This window comes from Panthera tigris, chromosome C2, assembly GCF_018350195.1.
Source record: "Panthera tigris isolate Pti1 chromosome C2, P.tigris_Pti1_mat1.1, whole genome shotgun sequence".
NCBI lineage: Eukaryota > Metazoa > Chordata > Mammalia > Carnivora > Felidae > Panthera > Panthera tigris.
In genome coordinates, this window is record NC_056668.1 from 135245200 (window position 1) to 135272827 (window position 27628).

The following is a 27628-nucleotide window of genomic DNA, read 5'->3' on the forward strand; positions in this document are numbered from 1 at the left end:
TGAATTTTGTGTGTAAATTTTGTTTCTGCGTGGAGGTGTGTACAGTATGACAGTAGTTTTAGTTATATTCTCGAAAGGGTCCATTAAATGTTCAGAAGGCCTTCTTCACTCCCTTCATCCATTTAGCTCTACCTAAGTGTTGATGTTCATTTTCAATGCTATTTTCTTTATCATTGTGGATAACTGAAGCTTACTTTTATTTCTGGCCTCTTCCGTAGGTAACACAGCATAGCTCTATTTTTAATTTTAAAAATTCTCTTTAGGATTAACTAAAGATGATTGAGAGGCTGAAAAATCCTGACTCAGAAATGTGAAAGAAGTGGTCTATGGAGCATAAAAGCAATAGTAAAAAATCACATCATAGCTGACAATAAATAGAAGCAAGAAAAAAAAAAATACTGAGTGCTTCCTATGTCCCATGTCCTCTGCTAGGTAATTTCACATTCGCTATTACATTTAGTCTTCTCAAGAGTCCTGTAAAGTAGTTCATATTATCTATACTATTTTGTCCAAAATCTCAGAGATTAAGTTTGGAAATCTGTATTCAAATTCTATTTTTCTACTTGTAAAGCAAGTGATATTTCTAAATATATTTAGCTACTCTTTTGAAGAACACAATTCATCCATTGAGAGATTTTTTTTTATTTTTTTTAACGTTTTATTTATTTTTGAGACAGAGAGAGACACAGCATGAACGGGAGAGGGGCAGAGAGAGAGGGAGACACAGAATCGGAAGCAAGCTCCAGGCTCTGAGCCATCAGCCCAGAGAGCCCGACGCGGGGCTTGAACTCGCGGACTGCGAGATCGTGACCTGAGCTGAAGTCGGATGCTTAACCGACTGAGCCACCCAGGCGCCCCGAGATTTTTTTTTTTTAAATAAGCAAAACACACTTAGAAGTTCAGGAATTCAGTTGAGGATGGTAATTTGAAAACATTGCCTTACTCTTCTCCTTCCTAAATTTGTAATAAGAAGAAAGACAGTAAATTTTAAATAGGGGGGAAATATATCAGAACTGAAAAAGAAAGGTTTATCCTGAACTTATAAGAAGAACATTTTTCCTTTTATATATAGAAAAAGATTGTGAGGACATACATCAAAATGCTAACAGTAGTGGTGCATTACAGGTGATTTTTATTTTCTAATTTTTGTTACTTTTATATTTATATTTTCTACAAAAGACTTACATTTTTTAAATAATGAGTACATTAAATAGCATTTAGCAAGGAAAGAAGACTAGCCAAAGTCCTAATAGTCGTTTATATGAAATTCTTTAACTCTTACTTCGGAGTTCTGTCCAGGTTCAGAGTAAAGGTGTCATCAAGGTTATTTAATGTGATGCCATAATCATTAGGTTAAAAGATTTTAATTCTGGATGAAGTGGTGATTTAATATGAATTCAGAGAAGAGGACTTCAGTAGCTTAAGGTGTTGAATCTAAGGATAAATAAGCTTGCAAATTCTACAGCATTTCTGTCCAATAGAAATATAATGTGAGCTAAAATTGTGAGGCACATATGTAACTTTAAATTTTCTAGTAGCCACATTTTTAAAAAACAAACAAAACAAAAAACCCACATACACAAGTGAAGTTAATTTTAATAATATATTTTATTTGACTCACTATGTCCCAAATAATTAATTTCAAGTGTAAATAATAGTAAAATTTTACTAATAAAACCATTTGCATTTTTTACTCAAATATTCAAAATCTAATGTGCATTTTATGCTTACAGCACAGCTCAACTTGCATAAGCCACATTTCAGGTGCTCAATAGCCGTACAAAGCTAATGGCTACCATATTGGAGAGCACAGCTTTAGAGACTGCAGAATTTAGAAATCAATACAATATTTTTAAGTCTCCTAGAAATACTGGAAAAAAAAAAGCAAAAATGCACAACTAGCCAATTTCCTTTATTTTAAACAGGATCGTTGATGGAATTGAAGATGGAAACAGCAGTGAGGAAAGCCAGACTTTTGACTTCGGCTCTGAACGCCTCAGACCAGAGCCCAGAGTTTCTCCTCCTCTAGGAGGTAAGCTCTATATTTAGTCTTCTGTCAAGGGGTGGTATTTCTTTTTAACTTGTAACGTTTGGCATTGGCCCTTTTTTGCCTTCCCATTCTCTGAGTATTTCCCACATGTTAGAACTTTACCCATGCCATGGAAAAATTTGATTTGAGTCTATGCCATCTCCAAGTTTCTAAGATATCATTTGTAACTGTTCCTCTGTCCAGCCTAGATGCCCTGCCATTTACCAGCCCAGGTAAATGGTGTGTTAGGAGACTCAAATGTCTGCTATTCATTAAAGGGTGACCATGTTTTCTTAGGATAGATGCAGATTAATCCACAAAAATAACATTACCAAGAAGAAAAGCTGTGTTGGTTGTACACTATAGGAACATAGGTTATATTTATCCAACTTCTTGAGGAGCGATCCTGTATTTGCATTTTGTCAAAGGATAAAACAACTTCAGAAGGATGTTTGAAGGTTGGAAATGAGGGAGATCTATATGAAGCACTGTGCTCTAGCAATGGTAGATTAATGTAAGGGTACTCCCAAACCCAACCCAGATTCCTCCTTCTCCCTTGCCTTCTTGAGCTCATTGCCCATAAAACGTAATCTGTCAACATAATGAAGGCCAGAAATGACAAAGAAATTGTAAAGAAGACGCACCTGTAGTTAATAAAGGGAGAATAATGAACAAGCATAGGCTAGCCAAAACAATTACCAGAAAACTGTAAGATGAAAGGCCAGCAGTCCCTGCCAGCTCTGTCCTCCCCTTCCCACTCAGCTCTGAGATCCTTGTGTCAGGATCCATTACTAATTAGTGAATCCCTCCATGAACAAAGCCAAGCCCAGTAAAGACTTTTGAATGTACGGTCCTGGGTGTGTGTGTAGGTCTCCTTTTGGTGGAATTGCAGTATTCCATCTCAGCAGTCCTTCCTGGCCCTCATTATCGTCTAGGGAAACGGAAGGGTCCTTGCAAGCCTCCTTGCTGTGGGTGGGGGAGGGGAGGTGTGCAGGGGGAATGGAAGACGGGGAAAGAAGGAGTGCAGATGTCAGTCAACAATCCTGATTCGTTCATTCACTTGACTTACATGTGCTGATATTACTCTGGGGAAAGAGGCACAGAAAGCATATAGCCACACTGATGTATTTGCTGCAAAAGTTGATGGCAGGTCCCAACCGGAAGTTTTCCTTATTGACTCACCTAGACCTGGAGATGATGCACAGAACCTCACCATGTCTATCCACCTATTTCTGCTCCCACCATCTCCTTAGCCTTCTCTTCTCCTCTTCCCAGTATGTAGCCCGATACTCATGCCCTCAAGCAACAGATTTTCTTAGCTCTATCTCATAAATATCCCTCGATTCTAAGATTTTGTATCCTTACTGCCACCATATTTTTCCTTGCCACATCCATCTCTTGCCTGCTTTGCTACCAGAGTCTCTTCCCTGGTCTCACACTGCTCTCCATTCAGAGTAAACATTTTTAAAAATACAAATTTATTCTATAACTCTGATCCTATGCGTAAAACACTGACAGGGCTTCCTATTACCCTTAATGTGAAATTCAAACCTATTACCTAATTGCCTTTTAAATGTCTCTTTTCCCTGCTAGATTCTAAACTCCATGAGGGTCAATTATATTTTCTTTATTCATTGTTCTCTCCTCTAAAGGAGGCTTAGCCTACCATATATGTTCTCTAATCATTCATTGAATTAATAGATTAACTTTGCAAAATTCTTTGCAAAATGAAAACTATATATATATATATATATATATATATATATATATATATCCTTTCTACTCCAGCTAGCAACGATTTATCTGTACTTTTGTCCCTGACAGAAATAAATGTATTTGGAAGAGCAAGGTTTAAAAAAAAAAAGTGGAGATAAGAGAACCAGAAAATGGGAGAAATTATCTTTTAGAGCAATTCAGGAGGAGATAGGAAATCTGCAGTAGAGTTTAGCACCTGAAATAGAAGTTGGGTGGCGGCGGGGTAGGGGTGGGGAGGCTCTAATGGACACAGGAATCAATATTTAGGGGAGAAAAAGAGGAGGAGGAACAGAACATCCCTTTTCTATGGTTTAGTCATTGGCTCTGATATATTTTTAGAGAATGGTCAAAAAAGAGGAAATGTCAGGCACCTGTGTGGCTCAGTCGGTTGAGCGTCCGACTTCAGCTCAGGTCATGATCTCATGGCTTGTGAGTTCGAGCCCCGTGTCGGGCTCTGTGCTGACAGCTCAGAGCTGGAGGCTGCTTTCAATTCTGTGTCTCCCTTTCTCTCTGCCCCTCTCCTGCTCATTCTCTGTCTCTCTGTCTCTCTCTCTCTCAAGAATAAATAAACATTAAAAAAAAAACTTAAAAAAAAAAGAGGAAATGTGTCATCTTGGAACATGGTGGTGATTTGCCATGGACACATCCCATCAGTGAGGTCATGGTCCCCACCATGATACGTGCCCAGTTTCAAGGTGTGTATCAGACAGGATCCAGAGGATTACTAGAAGCATGTTCAATCCCAGGGAGACAGAACCTACAGTGCACAGGCATCAGGAAGAGTTAAAGGCAGTAGCTTAGGTTTCCTTACCTATTTCAACTGCCTCAATCCTCACATATGAAGTTTATTACTAAAGGACCCATTCTGTGTGTGTTACACTTTTCAGACTCAGAGATTGGAGCTGCTGTTCTCTTCATCAAAGCAGAGGAGACCAAGCAGCAAATAAATAAACTCAACAGTGAGGTATGGAGCTTTCTCTTCCTTTGGTCATGCTGGAGTGGTAAGAGCTATAAATCCTAGTTACCAGCAAAAGCAGTATAATGTAGTAATTACAGGCATATGCTCTGATGTCAGACCACCATGGATGAATTCCCACTAAGCCTCATGTGAGTTATGTGACCATTGACAAGTTCCTTACTTTCTCTCATGCTCTATTTCCCCACGTGTAAGTAGAGGGTAATGATTATGCCTACCTTATGGCCCATTGTGAAATTGAGATAGTGCAGGCAAATCATTTAGCATAAAGTGAGCACTAACTAAATGATAATTATACTAATTAGCATCATAAATGTATTGATACTTGGTATAACTGGTGCTTTTTCACTTTTTTCATGTACTTTAATTTTTAATGAGTTAAAGCAAGGTGATTAATCCAAAGATGAATGCTATTTCTCAGAATAATCAAATGGCCTGAAATGCGCTTCTTTTCCCTGACATATATTTGCTGTGTAACTTTGAGCACTTTACCTCTCTGGACCTTGCCATCTATTCATGTAACATAAGGTAATTTTTAGGAACTTTATTAAAATATATTTTGCATATCATAAAACTCACTCATTCCAAGTGTACAATTCAATGATTTTAGTAACCTTATTGAACAGTTCTACCATCACCGTATCAGTTTTAGAATGCTTTTACCTGCATCCCTGCAGTAAGACCTCTCGTCTTACTAGAGGTTACCTACTTTTTGCCTTTTCTGGCCATCTCATATAGAGAAGGTAATATCTGAATCACTATCCTAACTTTGGTGCCCTTCCGAAAAATTTTAATAATTTTGTCTCGAATAAAAACATTTGAGACAATTTGGAGGCAAATAGTTTATTTGGGAGGTGGCCCAGGAAGCAACATAAAGGATAGAGAGGTAAGGCAGAAGAGAAAGGAAAGCACAGAAAGAAAGGCGTGTTAATAAGATAATTAACTCTGTGGGCAACTGGGGCTCAATCCTGCTGGGGACCACTGAGAGAGTATGTAGGACAATTCAAAACTGTTCCACCATAAGGCAAGGAAAAATGGAATTGGGGGTGGTTCCTGAGAGATTGACTCCCTTGCTCTTCATGCAGGCCTCGCTGCAGAGGAGACTAGAAAGGTTCTTCAGACAAAAATACGCAGGAAGACCTGGACCTTCCGGGTACACCTAGGGTGAGGGCACATGGACAGGCACAGACAGTGTGCACAGTGTAATAGAATCCCTTTCTAGGACTAAGATTACCTGAGGAGATCGTAGCGAAAAATATAATAGTTATTGACACTGGGAAGATTTGTGGAAAATGAAATCATGTTATCGTATCAGTTTCCAATTATCTGCAACAATGGAAAACTGGGTAGTTTGTCATAAAGCCCAGAGGTTTCTCTTAAACCTGTGTATCTTCAGCTTAGTGAAGATTTATGATTTACTGCTGTCTCTCCTTCTGCGCCCACTTTCTCTGGGAGTAAGATTGTTGCTAATGAGACGTAAGAGAGACAAAGGGCAGACTAACAATATAGGAATGAAAAACTAATCAGATTGAAACTCCTTAAATCACAAAGACTTGGCCATACACTGGGTCTCGTAAATAACATCTTGTTAAATACAACAAAACAAACCTAAATACCCTGTTGGAAAACTTTTTATTGAACAATTTCTTTTCAAATATTTTTCTTGGCTAAAAGCACCAATTAATATTAACTGTTTGGATTCTTTTCCCTCATATGTGAGATCATTTAATGGTTTTAAGAACTGACTGACCAATGTCTTAGCTCAAATACTAGAGTCAGTAATTATTCTGGGGAAAAATGTGTTTATATCTTCACCTTTTGGAATGTACATAGTTTCCTAAATCACAGCTGTAAATCCACACCCTCTACGATTTTCCTTTGACCATGCGAACTAGTGGTAGATACGTTAAAACAGATAACCACTTGGAAAACAAAATATTACCCCAATGTGATTCGGTATTTATGATTGCTTTTCTAGTGAGATGATATAAATCTTTTTATCTTGCCATATATTGAAATAAAAAGGGCAAGGTAAAATATCAATGGTCCAATTATCCTTCCCTAAGGAATTAGTTTTTTCTTATAGGAAAATATCTGATTTCTTCATGGCTGAAGCTTAAGTTAGAAAAATCTTATCCTTTGCACAGAATTTAATTTATAGTCTTGACTCTTTGGGTAGTGCGTTAAAACCCACTAAGACAGGCAGAATGAAAATACAAATTGGCTTCAAAGTGTAAAATTATTTTTCTTCCGACCTACTTGTTTTTTTCCTCCTATCTCCTATAATGTCGTTTATGTAGCGAAAAAAAAATCTGTCTTTTAAAATCCAAGCCTAGGGGCGCCTGGGTGGCTCAGTAGGTTGGGCGGCTGACTTCGGCTCAGGTCATGATCTCGCGGTCCGTGAGTTCCAGCACCGCGTCGGGCTCTGTGCTGACAGCTCGGAACCTGGAGCCTGTTTCAGATTCTGTGTCTCCCTCTCTCTGACCCTCCCCCGTTCATGCTCTGTCTCTCTCTGTCTCAAAAATAAATAAACGTTAAAAAAAAATTAAAAAAATAAAATAAAATAAAATAAAATCCAAGCCTAATTTTTCCACTTCCCCTGTATCCTGCCACTCACCCATGTGATCATTTGATTGCTTTATTCTTCATTTATTCTTTTCCTTGTTCTGAGTAAACAAGAGAAGAATTGATAATGAACATGGGATGCACTGCATAATAATAACTCTTTAATAAAAAGGGCAATCCCCAATATATGCGAGGCATGTCGAGCATTATGTAAAGTTTGAGAACACAGCAACAACCCCATTCTGATATTTGCCCAGACATTTAAGATATAAAGACATTGTTCATTGATGTGTAGATTTCATAATCAGCTGGCTAAATACAGAACAAAAATCAGAAAGGAAATGATGTTGGTAATAACCTACATTCACAGAACAGTGACGGGTTTAAAAGATGTAGGGCAGCTGCTAATATTAGAACGCTTTTGAAAACATTGTCATTGCTCTACCGCGGACAAAGAAATAGTGCGATTCTAAGGAAATTGTTTAAAAATAACAACAAAATGTCACTGTGGGGGACATGGGCTGTGTAAGTCAAATGCTCCATTTTTGAAAAGGTTTGTAGGTAAGGGTTAGAATGTTTTCTCATTTCTGAAATCTGCCTGACCCAGAAAGACATTGCGGCAAAGCCTACCAAGGGAACCTACGTGCTCTGCCACAGCAGGCATAAGACATAAAACACACTAGTAGAGAAAGAGAATGAGCTTTAGAGAAAGAAAACTTTCTTCTCCCTATTCATAAAATTAACTCTCTGACTTCAGCAAAGCGTTCACCTTCCCTAAGTTCAGATTTTTTCTCTATTAAATGCTAATGATGAAATCTGCAATATAGGATTGTTGTGAGGACCTAATACCATATGTAAACCATTCAGCATGATGTCTTCTGTTAATAAGGGGTCAAATACTCATTCGCTCCTTATATAAGGTTGTACTTCTATCCAACAAAAGGTAACTCTCAAGTTAGCACACCCCCCCGCCCCCCTACTCTCCCCTGCCCAGTGCAGACTAATTAGTCCATGTTTACGGAAGAAAATGAAAATGAATGGACTTAAGGGAAACATTTGATCATGAAAGTGACTATTTTTTACCTGAGACTTTTCTCTTGCTATGAAAATACCGAATATAGGGGCACCTGGGTGTCTCGGTCGGTTAAGTGGCCAACTCTTGATTTTGGCTCAGGTCATGATCTCAAAGTTAGTGAGATTGAGTCCCACTTTGGGCTCTGTGCTGACAGCAAGGAGCCTGCTTGGGATTCTCTTTCTCCTCTTGCTCTCTGCCCCTCCCCCCACTCATGCTCGCTCTCCCTCTCTCTCTCAAAATAAACATTAAAAAAAGAAAAGAATAGAAAATTAAAATAGAAAAATGAAAGGGCATATTGTTTATATTTCAGTGTATCTTATTTTAGCTAAATAGTTTGATGTAATAGTGTCAGTGTATTAATGTAAAGAACACTTGTTCTATGAGACTTCAAGATTTAAGGGCTAAGAGACGTTAAGTATGCCAGTTTACCAATGTTTAATCATTACCTGATATTACACTAAACATAAATAGCAAAATGATTATAAAGCTAGGCAGAATGGAAGCTTACAGGAAGGATAAGCATAGCCAAATCTTCATTTTCAAAATGAAAAAATGCAGGTGGCTTGTGAAATCATCCTTGCCCAACAAAGGGCATTTTGACTGGAATTCTCTGATTGACACTTTTAGAATTTTATTTTGTTTAAAAAATAAACAACTTCATTGAGATATAATTAACATATCATATAATTCATCCATTTAAAGTGTATAATCTGAAGGCTTTCAGTATGTTCACAGAGTTGTGCATTCGTTACCATACTCAGTTTTCAACCATTGTAAACCATTACCCCACAAAGAAGCCCTATACCCTATAGCCATCACCCGTGATGCCTGAAGTTCCCCTACCCTCAGCCCTACTAACCTACATTCTCTGCCCATATATTTGCCTGTTCTGAACATTCCCTATAAGTGGAATCTTACATTATGACCCTCTGTGACCAGCTTTTTTCATTTAGTATAAGGTTTTCAAGGCTCACCCATGTTGTGGCCATACCAATACCTCATTTCTCTTTACACCCACGTAATATTCCATTGTGTGGATATACCACTTTTTGCTTATTCATTCACCAGCTGATGGGCATTTGTGTTGTTACCACTTTTCAGCTAATATGAATAATGTCGCTGTGAACATTCATAAAACATTCACACAAGTTTTTGCGCGGACATGTTTTAATTTCTCTCGGGTAATTAAGTGGAATTGCTGGATCGTATGGTAACTCTGTGTTTAAAACATCTGAGAAACTGCCAGACTGTTTCCCAAAGCAGCAGCAGCACTTTACATTCAGCAGCATATGAAGGTTCCAGGCTCCTATTTCCTTGCCAACAATTTTTTATTTGTTATTATAAGACTTTGTTATTCTAACCATACTAGTGTGTGTGAAGCGGTATTTCATTGTAGTTTTCGTTTGAATTTCCTGGATAGCTATTAATATTGAGGATCTTTCCATGTGTTCATTCTTTGGAAAATCATCTGTCCAGATCCTTTACCCACTTTAAAACTGGGCTGTTTCTTTATTCCTGAGTTGTAAGAATTCTTTATATGTTCTAGATACAAGTTATGATTTTCAGTTTTCTTCTCCCATTACTTAAGTTGCCTTTTCATTCCCTACATGCTAGTCTTTGAAGCACAAAAGTATTAATTTTGGTGATATCCATTTTATGTATTTTTTCTTTTGTTCTTTGTGATTTTCAGGTGACATTTACAAATTTGTATCATGAGATCAGTAAAGTCTGCTTCAGTCAAACAAATAAAACAACAATAATGGAAGTTGTTCTTAAGAGTTGCTTTGCTACTTTTCTAAATGGCTATGAAGATTTAGAGTTCTATTAATAATTCACACAAGGAAACCTACATGAGTAATACCCTATGGTAAAGGGTATTCCTTAATCCTCTGAATTACTGTTATCATATCTTTTCATTGAAAATTGGTTCAACTGAAACACACTGACAGAATTGCAAGACCATTCCAAGATCCTACTATACAATCTCTTTTCTTCCTCATCATGATCCTATTTAACTCTTGACCATCAATTCTCAAAAGCAAAATTTAAAAAAAGCTATACATTCACTTGTTGACGTAGAAAAACAAAATCCATTTAACTGCTGGCAAAGCCATTCTGCATTTCTCATTTTAAAACATAAGTATTATTGACAATAATGATTCATTTCATGGACACAGCTTTCTAAACTGGAATATACCCAACTATTTAATGATTTACAGGACACTTGTTTATTTTCAGTTCTCAGGCCTGTATGCATAGATAGATTTGTATCTCTCGTGAGAGATTTACTGATCATAAATAAATAAATAAATAAATACTCTAAAGAATAATGAGGACCTACCAAAAGAAAAAAATATATGTAAACCGCTCAAAAGCTTTTCCTGTGAAGTGTGAATTTCACATTCATGTAGTTTTGGATATTAGCTGTTTCAGTCCTCCAGGCCTGTGATCACTTACATATAGACCTCTTCTAATTTTGAATAGGGAGACTAAATGGACATATTGGTAAGGGCCCAAGGGAGACCAATGCCATATTTCAAATGGGCAATTTGAGCAGGGTTGAATAAAAGGAGTACTTACAAAGAAGTTAGTTGAGTATAGAGAAAACACAAAGGATAGAACAGTCCCTCCCACCGTGGGGATAATGACAGAAGGTCAGTACAACACCTAGGTCTAAAGGGCCCAGAGTAGAGACTGGTTATAGAATCTTGAGTCAGAGGAAGGTGGGTGAAAAGCCACCTGAAAGGAGCTGTGATCTTTATTGGGATCTTCTACCCACCTCAACCCTGCAGGGAAGCAGCCGGAGGAACACATACCCCAACCTCCCTCTCCTACCCCCCTCTGATCTGCTAATGTTCTACAATGGCCAAACCCAACCAGAAACCAAAGAACCAATGAGCCTGTTGATGGGGTTCATACAAGTCAGCCTCCAAGGAGCAAAACTGGTTGGAAAGTGAATCTATTCTAAAAATACAAATGGGAAATATTCAGTAAAATGAGTTACTATGTATTCAAGCAAGTACAGAAAAAATCAAATGAAATGTAAACAATTAGTTATTGATTGCTTATTACTAGTAATTAACCAGTTAGTAGTAACTAGTTATTTACTTACTACTAACCAATAGTTTCAGAATAACTGGTTATTTTTTAAAAAGATGGATATGGGTATTCCCCTCCCATACTTGCTAAATAATTTGTAAGTTGATATGTTTTTAAAAGAATATGCCCCCCTGCCATTTTCCATTCATCAATAGGAAAATTAAGTTCAATAATTGATCCAATCCAACAGCTACAAATAATATTCAAATTTTTTAAATAGAATCTTATAGTCGAAAGTGATTACAGGGAAATTTTCTTTCCTATCCTCCCTCAATACATGGATTTCCCCCTTTTTAAAAAAAAAATTTTAATGTTTATTTATTTTTGAAAGAGAGAAAGAGAGTGTGAGCCGGGGAGGGGCAGAGAGAGAGGGAGACACAGAATCCAAAGCAGGCTCCAGGCACTGAGCTGTCAGCACAGAGCCCGATGCGGGGCTCAAACCCACGAACTGTGGATCATGACCTAAGTCGAAGTCAGACGCCCAACTGACTGAGCCACCCGGGCGCTCCCATGAATTTCCCTGTTTAAAAAGGAGAACCTCATACATCTTTCAAAAGAGGTATGATTTTGCCTCCAATACCCTATGAATTTTTTTGATTCTTCTACGATGAATCCCAATTCTAAAGTCCCTTCTTTAAGCTTTAACACCTGCTTTCTAAACTTGCCATTCAGTATTTACTTTTTATGTACATTTACGTTATTTTCATATGTACATTTCTTCCTTCCCCAAGGCTCTTGAGAACTTGGATTATGTCTTCAAAGAATTCTGTGAATTGCCTCAAAATTGTCACTATTTTTGTTATTGTTAAAATACTGAGACTTTACTGAAGTGCAACAGAGAATATCCTGTATCTCAAATAAGGACTTGGAAATAAGCATATATGAACTTGTGAAGGTTTGGGTTTTTTATTAAGTCTTTTTATTGGAGAACAATTAAGCACCTAGAGAAATGGACACTGACACTTCCCATTTACTTGTGCACAATTATAAATAAACACAATATTATAAATCAGTACTAAATTAGTCACATTTCCTTTTTATGCTTATATGACTATGTGATAGGATAGATTTTGAAATAATCAATTTTTTATAAATAATGAGTAGAAGAATTATTCTGAAACAAATATTTAAGCAACCTCAGCTTTGATATTATTGTATTTTCATATTGTGGTAGAATCATAAAATCTGAAATTTGGGAGATATCTCAGAGGCCACCTATTCTGGCTTTTCACCCTATATGAGAATTTTCTTTCTGAGATTATTGGCAAGAAGTTATTTTGCCTGAGTATTGTCTGTAGTAAGAACTCACTATGCCTCAAAGAAATTGGTTCCCAAACCTACTTGTGCTTTCAGATTCTCAAGGAATGTTTTTTTACAGGATTATAGATATTTTTAATAATTAATATATAAAATAATGACTACTTTTAAAATAACTATTCCTTTGGCCAAGCATAGACCAACTAAATCTCAGAACCTCTAGAGTTGTCACTGGGTATCTGTATTTTTTTTTAATTCTCCAAATGCTTCTGATGACCACCAACCTCATTTCTCAATTACTTTAGCTCTTAGAAACCTATTCTCTATATTTAGCTCATATAACTCTCTGTAAAGACTTTTATTAATTTTTCTTACTTCTGTCCCTCTTGAGTTGAATAGAAAAAGCTACGTAAATGTTTTTTCAATGAAAATACTTTAAATTTTGGAGGTAGCTACTATCTTTCTTCCTCCCCATTCTGTGGCATGTTTTTCTCTTCTATAAATGTTCTCTCTTCTTTGAAACTTTACTCATGTGACATGAAGTACAGACCCTTAATCATCATGATTAACTTCCTTTGTCTCTTCCCTTTCCTCTGTTCCAATTTCTTAAAGCAATCACAAATGACCCCAGCTGTCCTACAGAGGACATTTCCAGAACAGACATTGTCCACATATTTTAGCTTATGAAAGCACCTAAAGGTCTTGAATTTGTTCTCTCTGTTCAGAAAGCTCTTCTCCAAGATATCTGCATGGACAGCTCTCTTCCCTCTTGCAAGCCTATGTGCAAATGTCAATTTCTCAGTGAAGTCTTCCTTGACCAGTCTTTTTTTTTTTTTTTTTTAATTTTTTTTCAACATTTTTTATTTATTTTGGGGACAGAGAGAGACAGAGCATGAACGGGGGAGGGGCAGAGAGAGAGGGAGACACAGAATCGGAAACAGGCTCCAGGCTCCGAGCCATCAGCCCAGAGCCTGACGCGGGGCTCGAACTCACGGACCGCGAGATCGTGACCTGGCTGAAGTCGGACGCTTAACTGACTGCGCCACCCAGGCGCCCCGACCAGTCTTTTTAAAATAGAAGCCCCACTCCCCAAATTTACTTCCAAATTTGTTTTCTCTCATAGCCCATCAAAACTCAATTATACTACATGGTTTATTTATCTACATTTGTCATTGTCTTTATCACCCCCCCCCCATGAGAATGTCAGTTCTACGAGGACAAGAGTCTTTATTTGCCTTTTTCTTTGCTATGATTGGCACACAGTAGACATACATTTATGGTGAGAATGAATAAAAAAATGCTGGATTATGCATTATATCTATTTTAACCATCAGGCATTAAAACATTGAAGAGAAAAATGGAATTTCACTTCTGAGTTTGAAGAGACATTAGAAATCCTGTCATGTTACATGTTCTTGTCACAGATGAATAAATTGAGGCCCAGAGATCATCACATATGCAGCAAGAGATATAGAAAGGCCTAGAAACAAGACCTGAATCCCAGTTCAGTAGTTTTCTTTTATTGGGTTAGCTTTCAAAGAAGACCATCCTTGGTCTGCAATGAAAAGATTTCCTTCTGAAATATCAGAAACTCACATCAAGACTTGAGTCTTTGGTCCCTTAAATTACCCATATGTACTTAAGTGCAATACTTGATTTAATTATGCACAGCTCATTTTAAGGTATGATAATTTTAGAAAGGGCTTTCAAAAAAAGACTAATAAAATGTACTATATGTTTATTCAAGAGGAAAATATATGTTTTCCCATATATGTTTCCCACTGATGACTATTCCACATGTTAGCATTTTGAAATCCAGAAAAAGAAAGAAAAGAAAAGTAAGGAAAATAAAGACAAGAGAAAAGAAAAAAAGAAAAGAAGTATATTTTAAAGCCAATAAAATGATAGAGTGTTAAGAAGAGACAAAGGGGGTGGCTGGGGGGAGTCCACTTGTAATATACTGACTTTTTAAATGTGTTTTTAAATCAAATATGATAACTGGTAACAAAATACTGTTATGACAGACTTACGCTTACTTCAGTTGATAATCTGCAAGCCTACTTTCTAAAATAAATCTCCTCCGACTTGGAAATGAAGGAGTTTCTATTCAAATAGCATTCATTAAAACGTTTGCTAGGGAAACGTATTTTGTTTAAAACCCCATTATCAGAAAAAGCTTAATTTGGGGAAGGTGTCTGCCAGTGGTTAAAACAAAATCCTTTCTAGACTTCTGAACAAGTTTTAGGTACCATGTTCCATGGTACTTTATACTACACCTTGCTGGATTGGTCTTTCTCACTGGGGTGTTCAGTGCTCAATTGCTGTGAGAGTTAAAAGAAGAACCCTTGCATTAATTCAGATAGGAACCTACCGTTTTGATGTTTTTTTTGGACACTGATTTGCAGTAGTTAAAAATTGGTCATTGAAATTTACAACCACCAGAGATAAAGGAGAAACAATTAATGAAAAAATCAGTGTTCTTTTTAGGGTAAAATATTTTGGGGATTTTTAAAGAAATTAAATGCATATAGATGTATTTTTTAAGTGAGGTTCTAGTGTGCATATTGAATATTTTGTTTTTATTTTTTAATCATCAGCAATTTTAAACATACAGATATTGATATAATACCAGATATCCAAATAACTGTTAGCCATATTAGTAAATAATAACATGTCTCCATGTTTCATATGTTGTGCTTTAAAGAAATTTAAAATTTTATATCCTCTCAAGCTCTTTTTTCCTATTTCATAAATAATAGAATTCAAGAGTTAGAGAAAAACATTTAAGAACAAATTAGAAATTAGAAATTAGGGTAGAAAATTAGAAATAGGGTACTTAAGCCATTTAAGTGTCCAGCTCTTGATTTCAGCTCAGATGATGATCTCATTCATGAGTTCAAGACCCATGCTGGGCTCTGCACTAACAGTACAGAGCCAGCTTGGGATTCTCTGTCTCTGTCTCTCTCTCTCTCTCTCTCCCCTTCACCCACTTGTGTTCTCTCTTTCTCCCCCCCCCACCTAAAATAAATAAATAAACATTAAAAAATTAAAAGTGAGAAAAAGATCATTGTAGAAATTGCCTAAATTAGAAGCAACACAAGAACAAATAAACAAAGCCAAATTGGTGGTGAAAAGGGAGGAAAATTTAAAGCATCTTATCTAAATGAAGAGAATTTTTTCTAAAAAGGATTAGGAGAAAAGTGTCAAATATTTAAGATAAACAAAGAAGCTCTAACATAACAAAAAAATGTAAGTCTCAGAATAAGAATGCCAAATTCAGGGAACCAAACAAACACTAAGAACAATAATCCAATAAAACTCCCCTAAAATTACAAAAAAAAATTTTGAAACTGCATACTGCCAATTTCACATCCTAGTGAAATTACTAGACTTTAAAGTAAGACAAAAAATTCATTAGTTATTTAGACAAAAAAGATCTTTTTATAAAGGACTAGCAAGGGAAAAATCTAGACCGTCATTAGACTTTTAGACAGCAACATTTTATGCAAGATGAAGTAACATACAAAATATACAAGATTCTTAGGAAAAGAAAGTGTAAACTAAGGATTTTATATCCAACAAAAATGACCATCACGGGGGGCTCCTGGGTGGCTCTGTCAGTTAAGTGTTCAACTTCAGCTGAGGTCATGATCTCATGGCTCATAAGTTCAAGCCCCACATTGGGCTTTGGGCTGATAGCTCAGTGCCTGGAACCTGCTTCAGATTCTGTCTCCTGGTCTCTCTGCCCCTCCACCACTCACACTCTGTCTCTCTCTGTCTCACAAAAATAAATAAACATTAAAAAAAAATAATAACCATCAGGTACCAAACTGTTAACATGAAAGAACTCAAGGAATATTGTTCCCATATATATTTCCAGAAGAATGCTCTCAAGAACAAGATTCAGAAAAACCAAGATGATTTGAAAGGCATTGTCATTGGACAAGTTCATCAGCATCAAATATGTGCTTATTTAGTACCAAGTCTAAATGAAAGTTAAAGAAGAGAAGGTATAGGTTGTCAAAGGTATGCTCTGACAACGTAAATATGGATGAACCATTGAAAGGGGAGTGGGAAGAGAATTAGAATAGAATATGTCTCCCCCAGTTTTTTAACTGTTTTCAGTAATCATAATTTGTAATGGTGGGACTGGTATTGATATATTGCAATTGTTGAATATGTAATGGGGGATAAAGTAAATGAGTAATTATGAGATCTCTTAATTCTGTCATCTTCTATACCTCAATAACCAGAATTCACAGTGTAAAGGAGATACAAATATAGTCCTGAAATAGAGTTAGAAATATTAGTATCAACCTGGGTAGCATCATCTACATGCATACATTTCCAAGCTCTTTCAACAAAAAGGGAGTATAAACAATTACCAGCCCAATAACAGTGAATATGCCTTGATTATGGCCTCAAATAAAATTTCCCATTAAAAGAAGCTCTTGGATAAATACAGTCTCTTGGAGAAATAGCTGTTTCCACTTCTGGAGGCATGAAATACACATCAGTCCAGAACACCTTAGTGTACAAGACAGCAAGAAAGTTATCACACACTCCTAGGATGATGTCAAAAGAGCCCAGGAGCCAATATGAAGAGTCTTCCACTGGCCAAAGATGGGATAATATTGGTAAGAATAAGAAATACATGGGATTACAACATAAAATAAGTTACATAAAATAAGTAACAAATGCACCAAAGTGACAGCATAATAAGCTTCTGAATTTCCCTCCTCCTACAGACACACTGAATGTACACAGAATAATTCCCTCGGAGAAATATAAAAATAAGAAATAATAAAAACAAACTGAATGACTCCTACACATCAGGTGAATGAGAAAACCCCCACGTGGAAACAGATAGGAAAGGCTGGGACACAAAAACCATAAACCCCACCCCAGGTCCACTACCATACAATCAATAGGGAACCCCTAAATCCTAGCATTGGAAAGTTTGGACCTTGTGCAGTGCCCCCAACTAGGGCCCTCAAAACACCTAGCTCTGAAAGCCAAACGAGCTTAAGTTCACAAGTCCCATAGGAGCAAGTAAAGTAGTTTTTAAATGGTTGTAAGAACGTATCTATGGTTTTATTTCCAGGTTCAGCAGAGAGGGAGCATGCAGAAATGCCCTTCTAGCTTCTCTCTGGAAGGGAAATGACTGTATACTTTCCCAGCTGCTCAGCTTCTAATCCACCTGCACCTACATGCTGTCTATGATCCTCCACTTTGGGACGCTGACAGATCTTGGCACATCCTCAACTACTGGGAACCACCCAGAACAGAGACAACAGCTTTGATAATCACAAAGACCCTAACCCCTCAAGATTCCACCAAAAACTGTTAGAACCAATAAATGATTTCAGTAAAGTTGCAGGATACAAAGTCAACATACAAAAGTCAGTTGTATTTCTATACACTGATAATAAAAGAGAAATTAAGGAAAACAGTCCCGGGGCACCTGAGTGGCTCAGTCAGTTAAGCATCCGACATCAGCTCAGGTCATGATCTCATGGTTCATGAGTTAGAGCCCCGTGTCAGGCTGTGTGCTGACAGCTCGGAGCCTGGAGCCGCTTCAGATTCTGTGTCTGCCTCTCTCTCTCTGCCCCTCACTCTCTCTCTCTCTCTCTCTGTCTCAAAAATAAATAAACATTGAAAAAAAAAGAAAAAGAAAACAGTCCCATTTACAGTAGCATCAAAAAGAACAAAATACCTAAGAATAAATTTAACCAAGTAAGTACAAGACTTATACACTAAAAAGTACAAAATATTGATGGAAGAAACTATAGAAGATCTAAACAAATCATAAATGCCAATTACAGACTTGCCAGAGGAATTGGAAAAGGCTGTTTCATCTAAATTCTCAGCTCTTACTGCAAGAATTATAATACATCTGAAGTTAACCAAAGGGACTAAATCCATAATAAGAACTCATGATCTGACCTCTTGGAGTACAAACCAGCAGCAGCAGCATCAACTGGGGGCTTGTTAGAAATGCAGAATCCCAGAACCCCACATGTACTGAATCTGAATATACATGGTGTCAAGATCCCCAGGTGACTCCTATATACTTTAAGTCTTAATAAGCACTGTTCTATGCAGTTGGTACTCTGAGAGGAGACAGACTTTTGTTTGGTGCTCTTTAATAGCAGTGAGGATCCCTTAGCCAGACAGCAATTTGGATACTAATCAAACTTCGTCATAGAAAGCAGGGAAATAGATGAGAAAAGCAATCAAAGAGTTGATAAATAATGGATTACAATAATACAGCTAAAGTAATAAAGTTGTGTCCGAAGGCCTGAGCTTGCAGAAATTCAATGAAACCACTGGCATAATCACTTTCAAGGCTTGTAATTCTTCTCTTATTATAATTTAAGAGGCAACAGATGCACCTGCAAAAGTGAACCCCTTGGTACTATTTCTGTGTGACCTCAGATAAGCCACGTCACCTCTCAACATTCTAGTCTCTCCAGCTGTAGAACAAGATTTACAACTTTTGTTAGTAATGGGATTGAGATCCTCATTCGGATGAAATTTATGCAAGTGCCGAGTATGATTATTATTTTAGCTGACAGATAAAAAGACTGTCACTTGTTTTTGAATGCTTTATGAAGCAAAAGACACAAGGATGAAATTATGCCCATCGTCCTTTTTGTTTTGCCTGCTTCTGGAGTTTGATTGAACTTGTCTAAATCCCATGGTAAATACACAACATAACAAAAGATTAAATGAAAGACCATTTAATTACCTGAATCAGAGTTTGTAGAAATGTATATGTGTTCGTGGCAGGGGGAGAGGATTGGTGTAATTAGCACCCGGAATTTAGGAAAACTGTGTCTAGCAGGAAAATGTGTACATGTTTGGCAAAAATTTAGTGACGGGTCAAGAACTCTTCAAGCTAAGAAGATTATATCAACAGATGCATTCCCCATCTGTTCACTGAATGCACAAAAATGGAAATGACATTTTTTTCTATCAGTTGAAGTTCCAGTTATACTCAGAGGCCATGAATCATACCTTGCCAATAGCCAAGAGTCAAAAATGTAATAACATGAATAATAGAAGACAAAAGTTAGCTATCTTCCATGTAAAATAAAAGGTATTGGCAAATACACATTCTCGTCTTCATTAGGAAACTCACACTGCTGTTCCCAAAGGCACAATCCAAAGTCACACCAGAATAGCGTTATCTGTGTATACACCAAAAGGCACACAATCTAACCGTAAAAATTGGCAGTGTGCAGTCTTACTGGGACAAGAGGTCAGCAGCACCACAGATGGATTTTTTCAACTATGTAATAACACAGTGGTTTAAAAATCTCCCATTTTAAAGTGGTGGGGGCATCCATGAGACACTGAGATCATATAAAACATTCTTACCTGCTAGAGTTACAGTGATACTTACTTCTGTGTCTTGCAGTGCTATTTGGCGGGGGGGGGGGGTTGGTGAAAGTCATTTAAGGGGCACCTGGGTGGCTCAGTCAGTTGAGCATCCCGACTCTTGATTTTAGCGCAGGTCATGATCTCATGGTTTCATGAGGTCGAGCCCCACGTCAGCTCTGCACGGACAGCGCAGAGCCTGCTTGGGATTCTCTCTCTCCCTCTCTCTCTCTGCCCCTCCCCTGCTCATGCACACTCTCTCTACTCTCTCAAAATAAATAAGAAACATTTTTTTAAAAACGTTATTTAAGTTCAAATGAAAATACCAGAAACTCATATTAAGAAATTAACCAGGCAACTTAATATTCATTAAATTACTCAGGCATCAACAAAGATTTTAAATGGCAGGACTTATGCAGGGACTGGAGCTATTATTAAAAAAACAATAAAGACTAGTCATACTTGCCCCCATCTAGCCCCGCATTGGTCCTTATTCAATGCTGATCCGCACGAAGCTGCACATTGTTGTATTTTGACTCACACGTATTTTATAGAGAATTCTCAACCCGTTTGACTGCAGTTACTCAAACTTTACACTGGAAATATAGGATCTTAATCAATATTTTTCAAAGACTCTAGTTATTGCTAGTTATTGCTGTTACTATTAGTTACTGCAAAGATCCATGCAAGGCAATGCTAAAACTTGGAGATTCCGTTTCTTCCAACTTAATTATGTAAAAGCATGAACAGAGTGGTTTCTCTCGCCATGCTGAGGCTGAAGAGCAGTTATATAGATAACTGGCTTTTATTTTCTTTGGGCTAAGTGTCAGTCCTGGGTTAGTATTCCCTATCATGAAGAAGTTTTCAACTAAGCTGTGTTGCATCATCAGATGCAGATATTGGGATCTTGACAAATTATCAGTTATATGGGGACCAAACTGTAACATTCACTCTATTATTTAGTCCTCACAACAAAGCCTTTGTGGAAATATGATTGAGAGGAGGATGAGAAGTAGCATCACATCAGTGGAGCAAATTAAACATAAGAGGGGAAAACCAGATACTCTGGAAATGTGGGCAACAATGACAGTTTCCAAGCCAATAGAAGTTCTGAGAAAACCTGGATCTGGCAAAAGTAGAAAAATTGTGGTGATTAATGATTCCCTTCTTAGAGGTATAGAAAGACCAGTGTGTGGATTGTCAGGGATAGTTGACAAAGTCTGTTGTCACATGGGTATTTCTATTCATGACAGAAGGTACTGCTCAACAAGACCAAATGCACTGCCCAAAAACCTGCTAAACACCTAATGATTTTGGTGGTTAAATACATGTTACTGGGACAACAGAGGAGGGAAGAATCTTTAGATGCTCCAAAGTTTTGGATAGCAGACTGAACCACTTGGAAGCACAGATGGTGTTTTCAACACTTCTTCTTTCTAGCAGTTGGGACTTTGGAAGGGACGGAGAAATCTTGGATGTGAACAATTGGCTCTGCAGATGGTGATGGTGAGCTGGTTTGGCTAACAGTTTTACATCCTGGACTGATGGGTTTTTATTCACAGAAGAATGAGGAGAATGGGGAGGAAGGAAGGGGGGAAAATGGAGAAAGGAAATGCAACTGAATACACAAGTAAGAGAATAATGTGTATTAGGTTATGGTTTATCTATTTCGTCTGCATAAGTACAAATAATCAGAAGGCCACATCTAAAATAGGCTAGGGTAGCAACCAGGGATGCAAAGAAGCTTACCAAATTTCAACTGATAAAACGACTCTGGATAACTTTATTAAGTTTGTCACTTGGCATCATATAATCATGAAACATGGGAGTCAGTACATAGGGACAATTTCCCCAGGGAATTAAAGCTACCATGGAAATCAAGTTTATGCTGGGACAAGTGACAAGGCAGTAAGGTAAATAAAGTCTAGCAGAAGTCTTGGCCAAAAGAGACCCATTTCTACAATTATGAAGGGAACACAAGATCAAAGAGATTCTAAACAGTGGAAATGCCACCTGCTCTTAAAAATTAAGGAATACCCAAGGAATTTATATATAAAACCTTTAAGTCATAATACCTACTTTAAACATATTTACTTGGGACAAAGGGTTAGTTACAGATTTCCCAGTACAATTTTGTAGTAGGCAGCTCTCTCCCAGGATATTTCTGGTAAAATCATGAGATACAACAGAATAAAAATTGAAGGTGATATGAAAGCCAAGTCCTTCAAAATGGCAGGACGTGCATTCATTTAGACATCCAAGACGTACTGAGTACACGGCGTGTTCTGGGCATTGCCCTGAGTCCAGGAGATACTGAGATAAGTAACAGTTTCGATCTACTCTCAAGGAATTTATAGTGTCAGTGGAGGGCAGACAGTCCCACATGATACTCAAGCTGCTTTGTGAGATTAAGTGAGCTGTCGGGAGCCAGCTCTGCAGAGAAAATGAGGGGTTAGAAGAAGTTTGAAGGGAGAGAAGAAACTCACCAGGCTGAAAGGGGCAGAACTGAAGAGCCCCTGGTCAGAGAGAAGAGCACGCTGTGCACGCTGAGACGTGGGCTGAGAAGCTCCCTGTGTTCAGTCCGATGGTGTGCAAGGGGGAGACTTCAGGATGTGGAGCCACTGGCCAATGAGATGGGGCTTGTGAAGGGCTTTGTGGTATCCACTCAAAAGGGGGTTGTCTCCTCTAACATGAGTAACAGAAGACATTTAAAGAATTTAAGTAGTTATTGAGTTAGGTGGGAAAACTTTGGTGCATTTGATCTGGATGGTTTTTGTTTGTTTTCACTGACCTATTTCTGTAGTACTCTGCTTTTAAGTTGTATTCTGAAGACATATCTCCTTAAATGGATGGAGCCTTGTTCACAAAGGAGCCCCAACAACCTTTTCTTTAGCAAATGCACATCTTCTTAAAATGTTTTTAATGTGTATTTATTTTTGAGAGAGAAAGACACAGTGTGAGTGGGCGAGGGGCAGACAGAGAGGGACACACAGAATCCGAAGCAGGCTCCAGGCTCTGAGCTGTCAGCACAGAGCCTGACGCGGGGCTCAAACTCACCAACCGTGCGATCATGATCTGAGCCGAAGTCAGACACTTAACTGACTGACCTACCCAGGTGCCCCCAAATGCACATCTTTTTACCATGCTATAAAAAAGCATTGAGCCTCACCAGTAGAGACACTGCATTCATTGCTTTCCACATTTGATTGAAAATAAGGTCTTCCCTGTGTTAGAATGAATTTAGTTAGCAAACCCAGCAGAAAACTGTAAACAAAAATGCCTTGAATCTTACTGCACTTTCTGTGACAGTCTGTTGTCACCTTCAGTGTCACCAGAGTATCCACCTCCAGGAGATGCCATCTCTCCTTGTGACAGTTGCCTTTGTCTTTGTGAAGGGAGAGATCCCTTACCCAACAGGGATTAATTCCCTCATGTAACTTTAATAAGGTGCAGTGGTGTTTCCTCAGTGACACTGACAGAAATCTTCCCTAATATAAATTGATCATTACCCTCCAGAGCTAAAGAAAGTTCTATTGCCTTAGGTTCCTTGCTCCTTTGAGTTCAAGCTGATATGGTAATTTTGTTTTCTGGAAATGTTAATGCTTTTTAACATTCCTGGAGCCAGTCAAGACTCAGGATTCCCATTCAAAGTTCATAACCTTAAAGTTGTGGCAAATGCACAGTAAAAGTCAGATGTCAAGAATATGGCCCTGAAAGGTATTTCGCCCATAGAAAAATATTTATTTTGAAATCTAGAACAAATAGTTAACCAGAAATCTGTCCGTTGCACCATTGTCTGGCTCCAGATTTTCCCTTGCTTTACACCATTTTTGTTGTTTTATTTGTATAATTTGATATGAGATTTTGCTGTACTTAATCAGTCTCTGACTTTCTTAGAGATGATGCCAATTACTTACTTGATGATGAATTGACATTTCAGATAGCTTTTACACATGAAGCTGCCTTTTTGTATCACCTGGGCTCTTCACAGATTCTGACCACATTAGCAAACTCTCTCACCTCCTAAGCAATATCTCCTTTTCCATGTGATAATATGCTATAACAGAAAGAGCACCAAATTTAGAAGGCCTGATTTCTAGATCAAGGACTGTCCCTCATGAAATAAGGGACCTTAAAAATGTCATTTAACCTCTGGACCTCAGTGTCCTCATTTTACAGGTAGAGAACTAATAATGTATCAATGCCTATCTTAGCACTGTTTATAGATCCAGTAGAGAAAAAGGGTACCCAAAATCATATTGTATTATAAATTTACAAACATATATTGAATTGCATAATTGTTGGTGTGCCAAAAATGCAAAGTGGTTCTTCAAAGACTGTGTCTTTATTCAATCCTAATAAAAGGCCTATTGAAAGCATTTTTACTGGGAACTAGTATACTCCTGGTCAGTTTGATACAGGAATGAAACTTAGACAATCCACAGAAATGGACGGCTAATATATCCCTTCAAACATCTCATTTAGTGTCAGCCTTCTCTTCTGAAATTCTGATAGAAGAGCTAATCAATTCAAGATGGAACCCATGTCTGCATGTGCCAAGATCCAGATCCAGATTTAAGTGTGATCCATGCACTTTAAAATTGAGGCTTGGCAGGTTATGAAATGAGACAACCTGCAGTGAAGATTTCAAAATGCATAGCACCCTTCTCAGGGTCACCGCTTTGCTCCTTAAATTGGAGGCTCAGAGGTATCTTTTTATGACCAGAAGTTTCAGATCTGCTGAAAAGCCTGGACAAGCATTCGATCGAGTCCCTCGAGTTCCATGCTAGCAGCAAGGCAGAAATACTTTTGGCCTGGCAATTTCAAGGCAGGTGTTACCAGTTGGTTGCCTGAACCATGGAAACACCTCCTTCTGGCCTTTTTTAAATGCCTGATTCAAGCAGCACTACCTCCTGATGGGCCTGCCAGGGAGAATTAGTTTCAGAACGCACTCGCAGGAAGTGGAATGAATTAAGCTGCTGGATGAATTAGGAATGTATATGTAAATGTTGAAAACAGTTGGCACAAAACAGCAATCTTGGATTTGGCATCACTGAAGTTGAACTTCTCTTTGTTTTGTTTTGTTTTCTGATGATATTTAGTCAGTAGGTTCAGCTGCTTATATTGGAGTTTTAGGATTCATGATAGTAAATCAAGTCATAGAAGATCCTTTCTAAAATATAGTCTTAAAGCAATCAAGGCAAAGTATTACAACATCATGTTAGTGTTACAGAGCTCACCAAAGATTAGAAAATACATGTTTGTATCCTGCTTTCTGAAATCCAGGTTTACTTCACTTTGAAGAATGTAAACTGCCCCCCCCCCAAAAAAAAGCTAGATTCAATCTTCTGGTGGGCTTCCTTGGTTAAAAAAAGTGATGTGGTTGGTAAGAAAACAAATAACTCTAGCGAATTTTATTATTGGTTTTAAGAGTAAAATGAATCATGGAGACTCTTCAGTGGTTCTTAAGTGTTTGAGAGTTGTGTCTACTTCGAAAATCTTACAAAAGCTCAATGCCTTGCCTAGAAAAGTGAATAAAACACATGCCACACAATCTGAGTTATAATTCCACAGGGTTCCACGTTCACTGATGGACCCCCGTGCCCCCAAGCTGCCCATAGTGTTGATCTGTACCTACCCGCCTTGTAGGTCGTTCTTATTTCTGTCTCCCGTTCTGTGGTTTCCCCTCTTTTTGCAAACTCTGTCTCTGGCAAATCTGGTGTAGGTTCTTGCTTACCACCTTCATCATCGCTGAAGGCCAGTTTGTCCCTGAACCTACAGTAAACATGGATCTCAACTACACGTGACAAAAGTGAGCGCTATCATTTACTATCTACTCTGGACAGATAGTGTATTGAGTGCTTTACACACAACCCCACCACTCCATACTGTTTTCTGAGGCATCCAGGATGATTTGTGTGCACCACTGTGTATCCCACTAACTCAGAGTAAGCAGGAGGTACTGCCTGTATTTAAGAGATACGAGACATACTTGACTCATGTCTCTAATTTTGTTCAAGAACCCCAGAGTCCCTGATTCAGAATGCCTGACTATGAATGTCTCCCTGGATTCCCCTCAGAATAAGGATGGCTTCACCTCAGGTGCCCAGCCTCTCCATCTACCCCTTGGACTTGGCTGGAGTTGGCGGTGGAGCGGCCTTTCACACCTTCCTACTGAGAAATCTCATTTCCCTGCCTCGCTGCTCTGAAATCACCACCACGCACCTCTGACTATTGCCTTCTGCTTTCCTTTGTCCACACAGGTGACGACATTGACTCAGGAGGTCTCCCAGTTAGGTAAGGACATGAGGAATGTGATGCAACTTCTGGAAAACGTTCTGTCACCCCAGCCGCCGTCGCGGTTCTGCTCTCTGCACACCACCTCTGTGTGTCCCCCCAGGGACAGCTTACAGACCAGGATGACCTGGAGTGCGCACCAGCCTTGCCTACACTTGCAAGCAGGTGGAGCTGCTTATACTCAAGCACAACTCTGTCACGGTAATGTCACCTCAGACATTTGGAGTGTGGACCCCTCCTCTGTGGGGAGCAGCCCCCAGCGAACTGGAGCTCATGAGCAAAATCCTGCAGACAGTGAACTTTACCACTCTCCGAACCTCGATTATTCACCTGCCCACTGCCAGGTTGTCCAGGAAGGTCACTTGCAATTTTTAAGGTGCATCTCTCCACATTCAGATTCCACACTGACGCCTCTGCAGTCCATCTCCGCCACTCTCTCGTCCTCCGTCTGCTCTTCGTCGGAAACCTCTTTGCACCTGGTTCTCCCCAGCAGATCGGAGGAGGGCAGCTTCAGCCAGGGAGCCACGAGCCCCTTCAGTCTGGAAAACCTGCCGGGATCTTGGGACAGGGAAGGAGCGGCCTCAGTCTCTACTGAACCCTTGGAGAACTTTCCACTGGAAGTTGTCACAAGCACAGCAGAAATGAAAGATAATAAAGCCATAAACGTATGATATTCGCACGTGCGGCAGCTGCCAGTCTCAAACCCACCACTGCATGACAGCTTTAGTTTGCCTTTTTTGCCCGGGCAGGTGTGAAGACTGGGCAAAGCCGGGGGTGGGGGGGGTGGGGGGTCCCGCGGGAGAGCGCCGTGAGAAGCCAGCCAGAGGCACAGCCACATCCGTGCCGTAGCAAACACTTGCCAGACCCTAGAAACCTAGCAGAAGCAGTTTCCTCTACAGGTATTCACTTCCTGGTCTGTGTGACAGACTTTTTAAAAGTCCAGAGACCCCGAGGGTCTGAGCAGCTAGAAGTCCCAGACAAAGAATTTGTGGATTCGTTCTGTCCTAGGTGACTTTTGTGAAGTGCAGCGAAGGTTTTCCTGAGTGCCTGTTTGTCATTCCCGAACAATATCCATAGCACTGTTGGCCTCGGGAGTGCACAGCTCCCGCTGATCTATTTTTCTTTTTGTGAAGGCAAAGGGACAATTATCACTGCATGTCATCTAGACAATCAGTCAAATAGAGCTGGTGGC

At 38.6% G+C, this 27628-nt stretch overlaps 1 protein-coding gene across 1 annotated transcript in view; it reads left to right on the forward strand.

Annotated features, from left to right (window-relative positions):
• The window catches only part of KCNH8 (potassium voltage-gated channel subfamily H member 8), a 354464-nt gene extending 327349 nt beyond the window's left edge, over positions 1–27115 (forward strand). Inside the window, exons 14-16 of the mRNA XM_042956973.1 lie at positions 1926–2032; positions 4672–4748; positions 26403–27115. Coding sequence (XP_042812907.1) covers positions 1926–2032; positions 4672–4748; positions 26403–27107 — 889 coding nt within the window. The 3' untranslated portion in view covers positions 27108–27115. The remainder of the gene's footprint in view (positions 1–1925; positions 2033–4671; positions 4749–26402) is intronic.
• Positions 27116–27628: the final 513 nt, after the last annotated feature.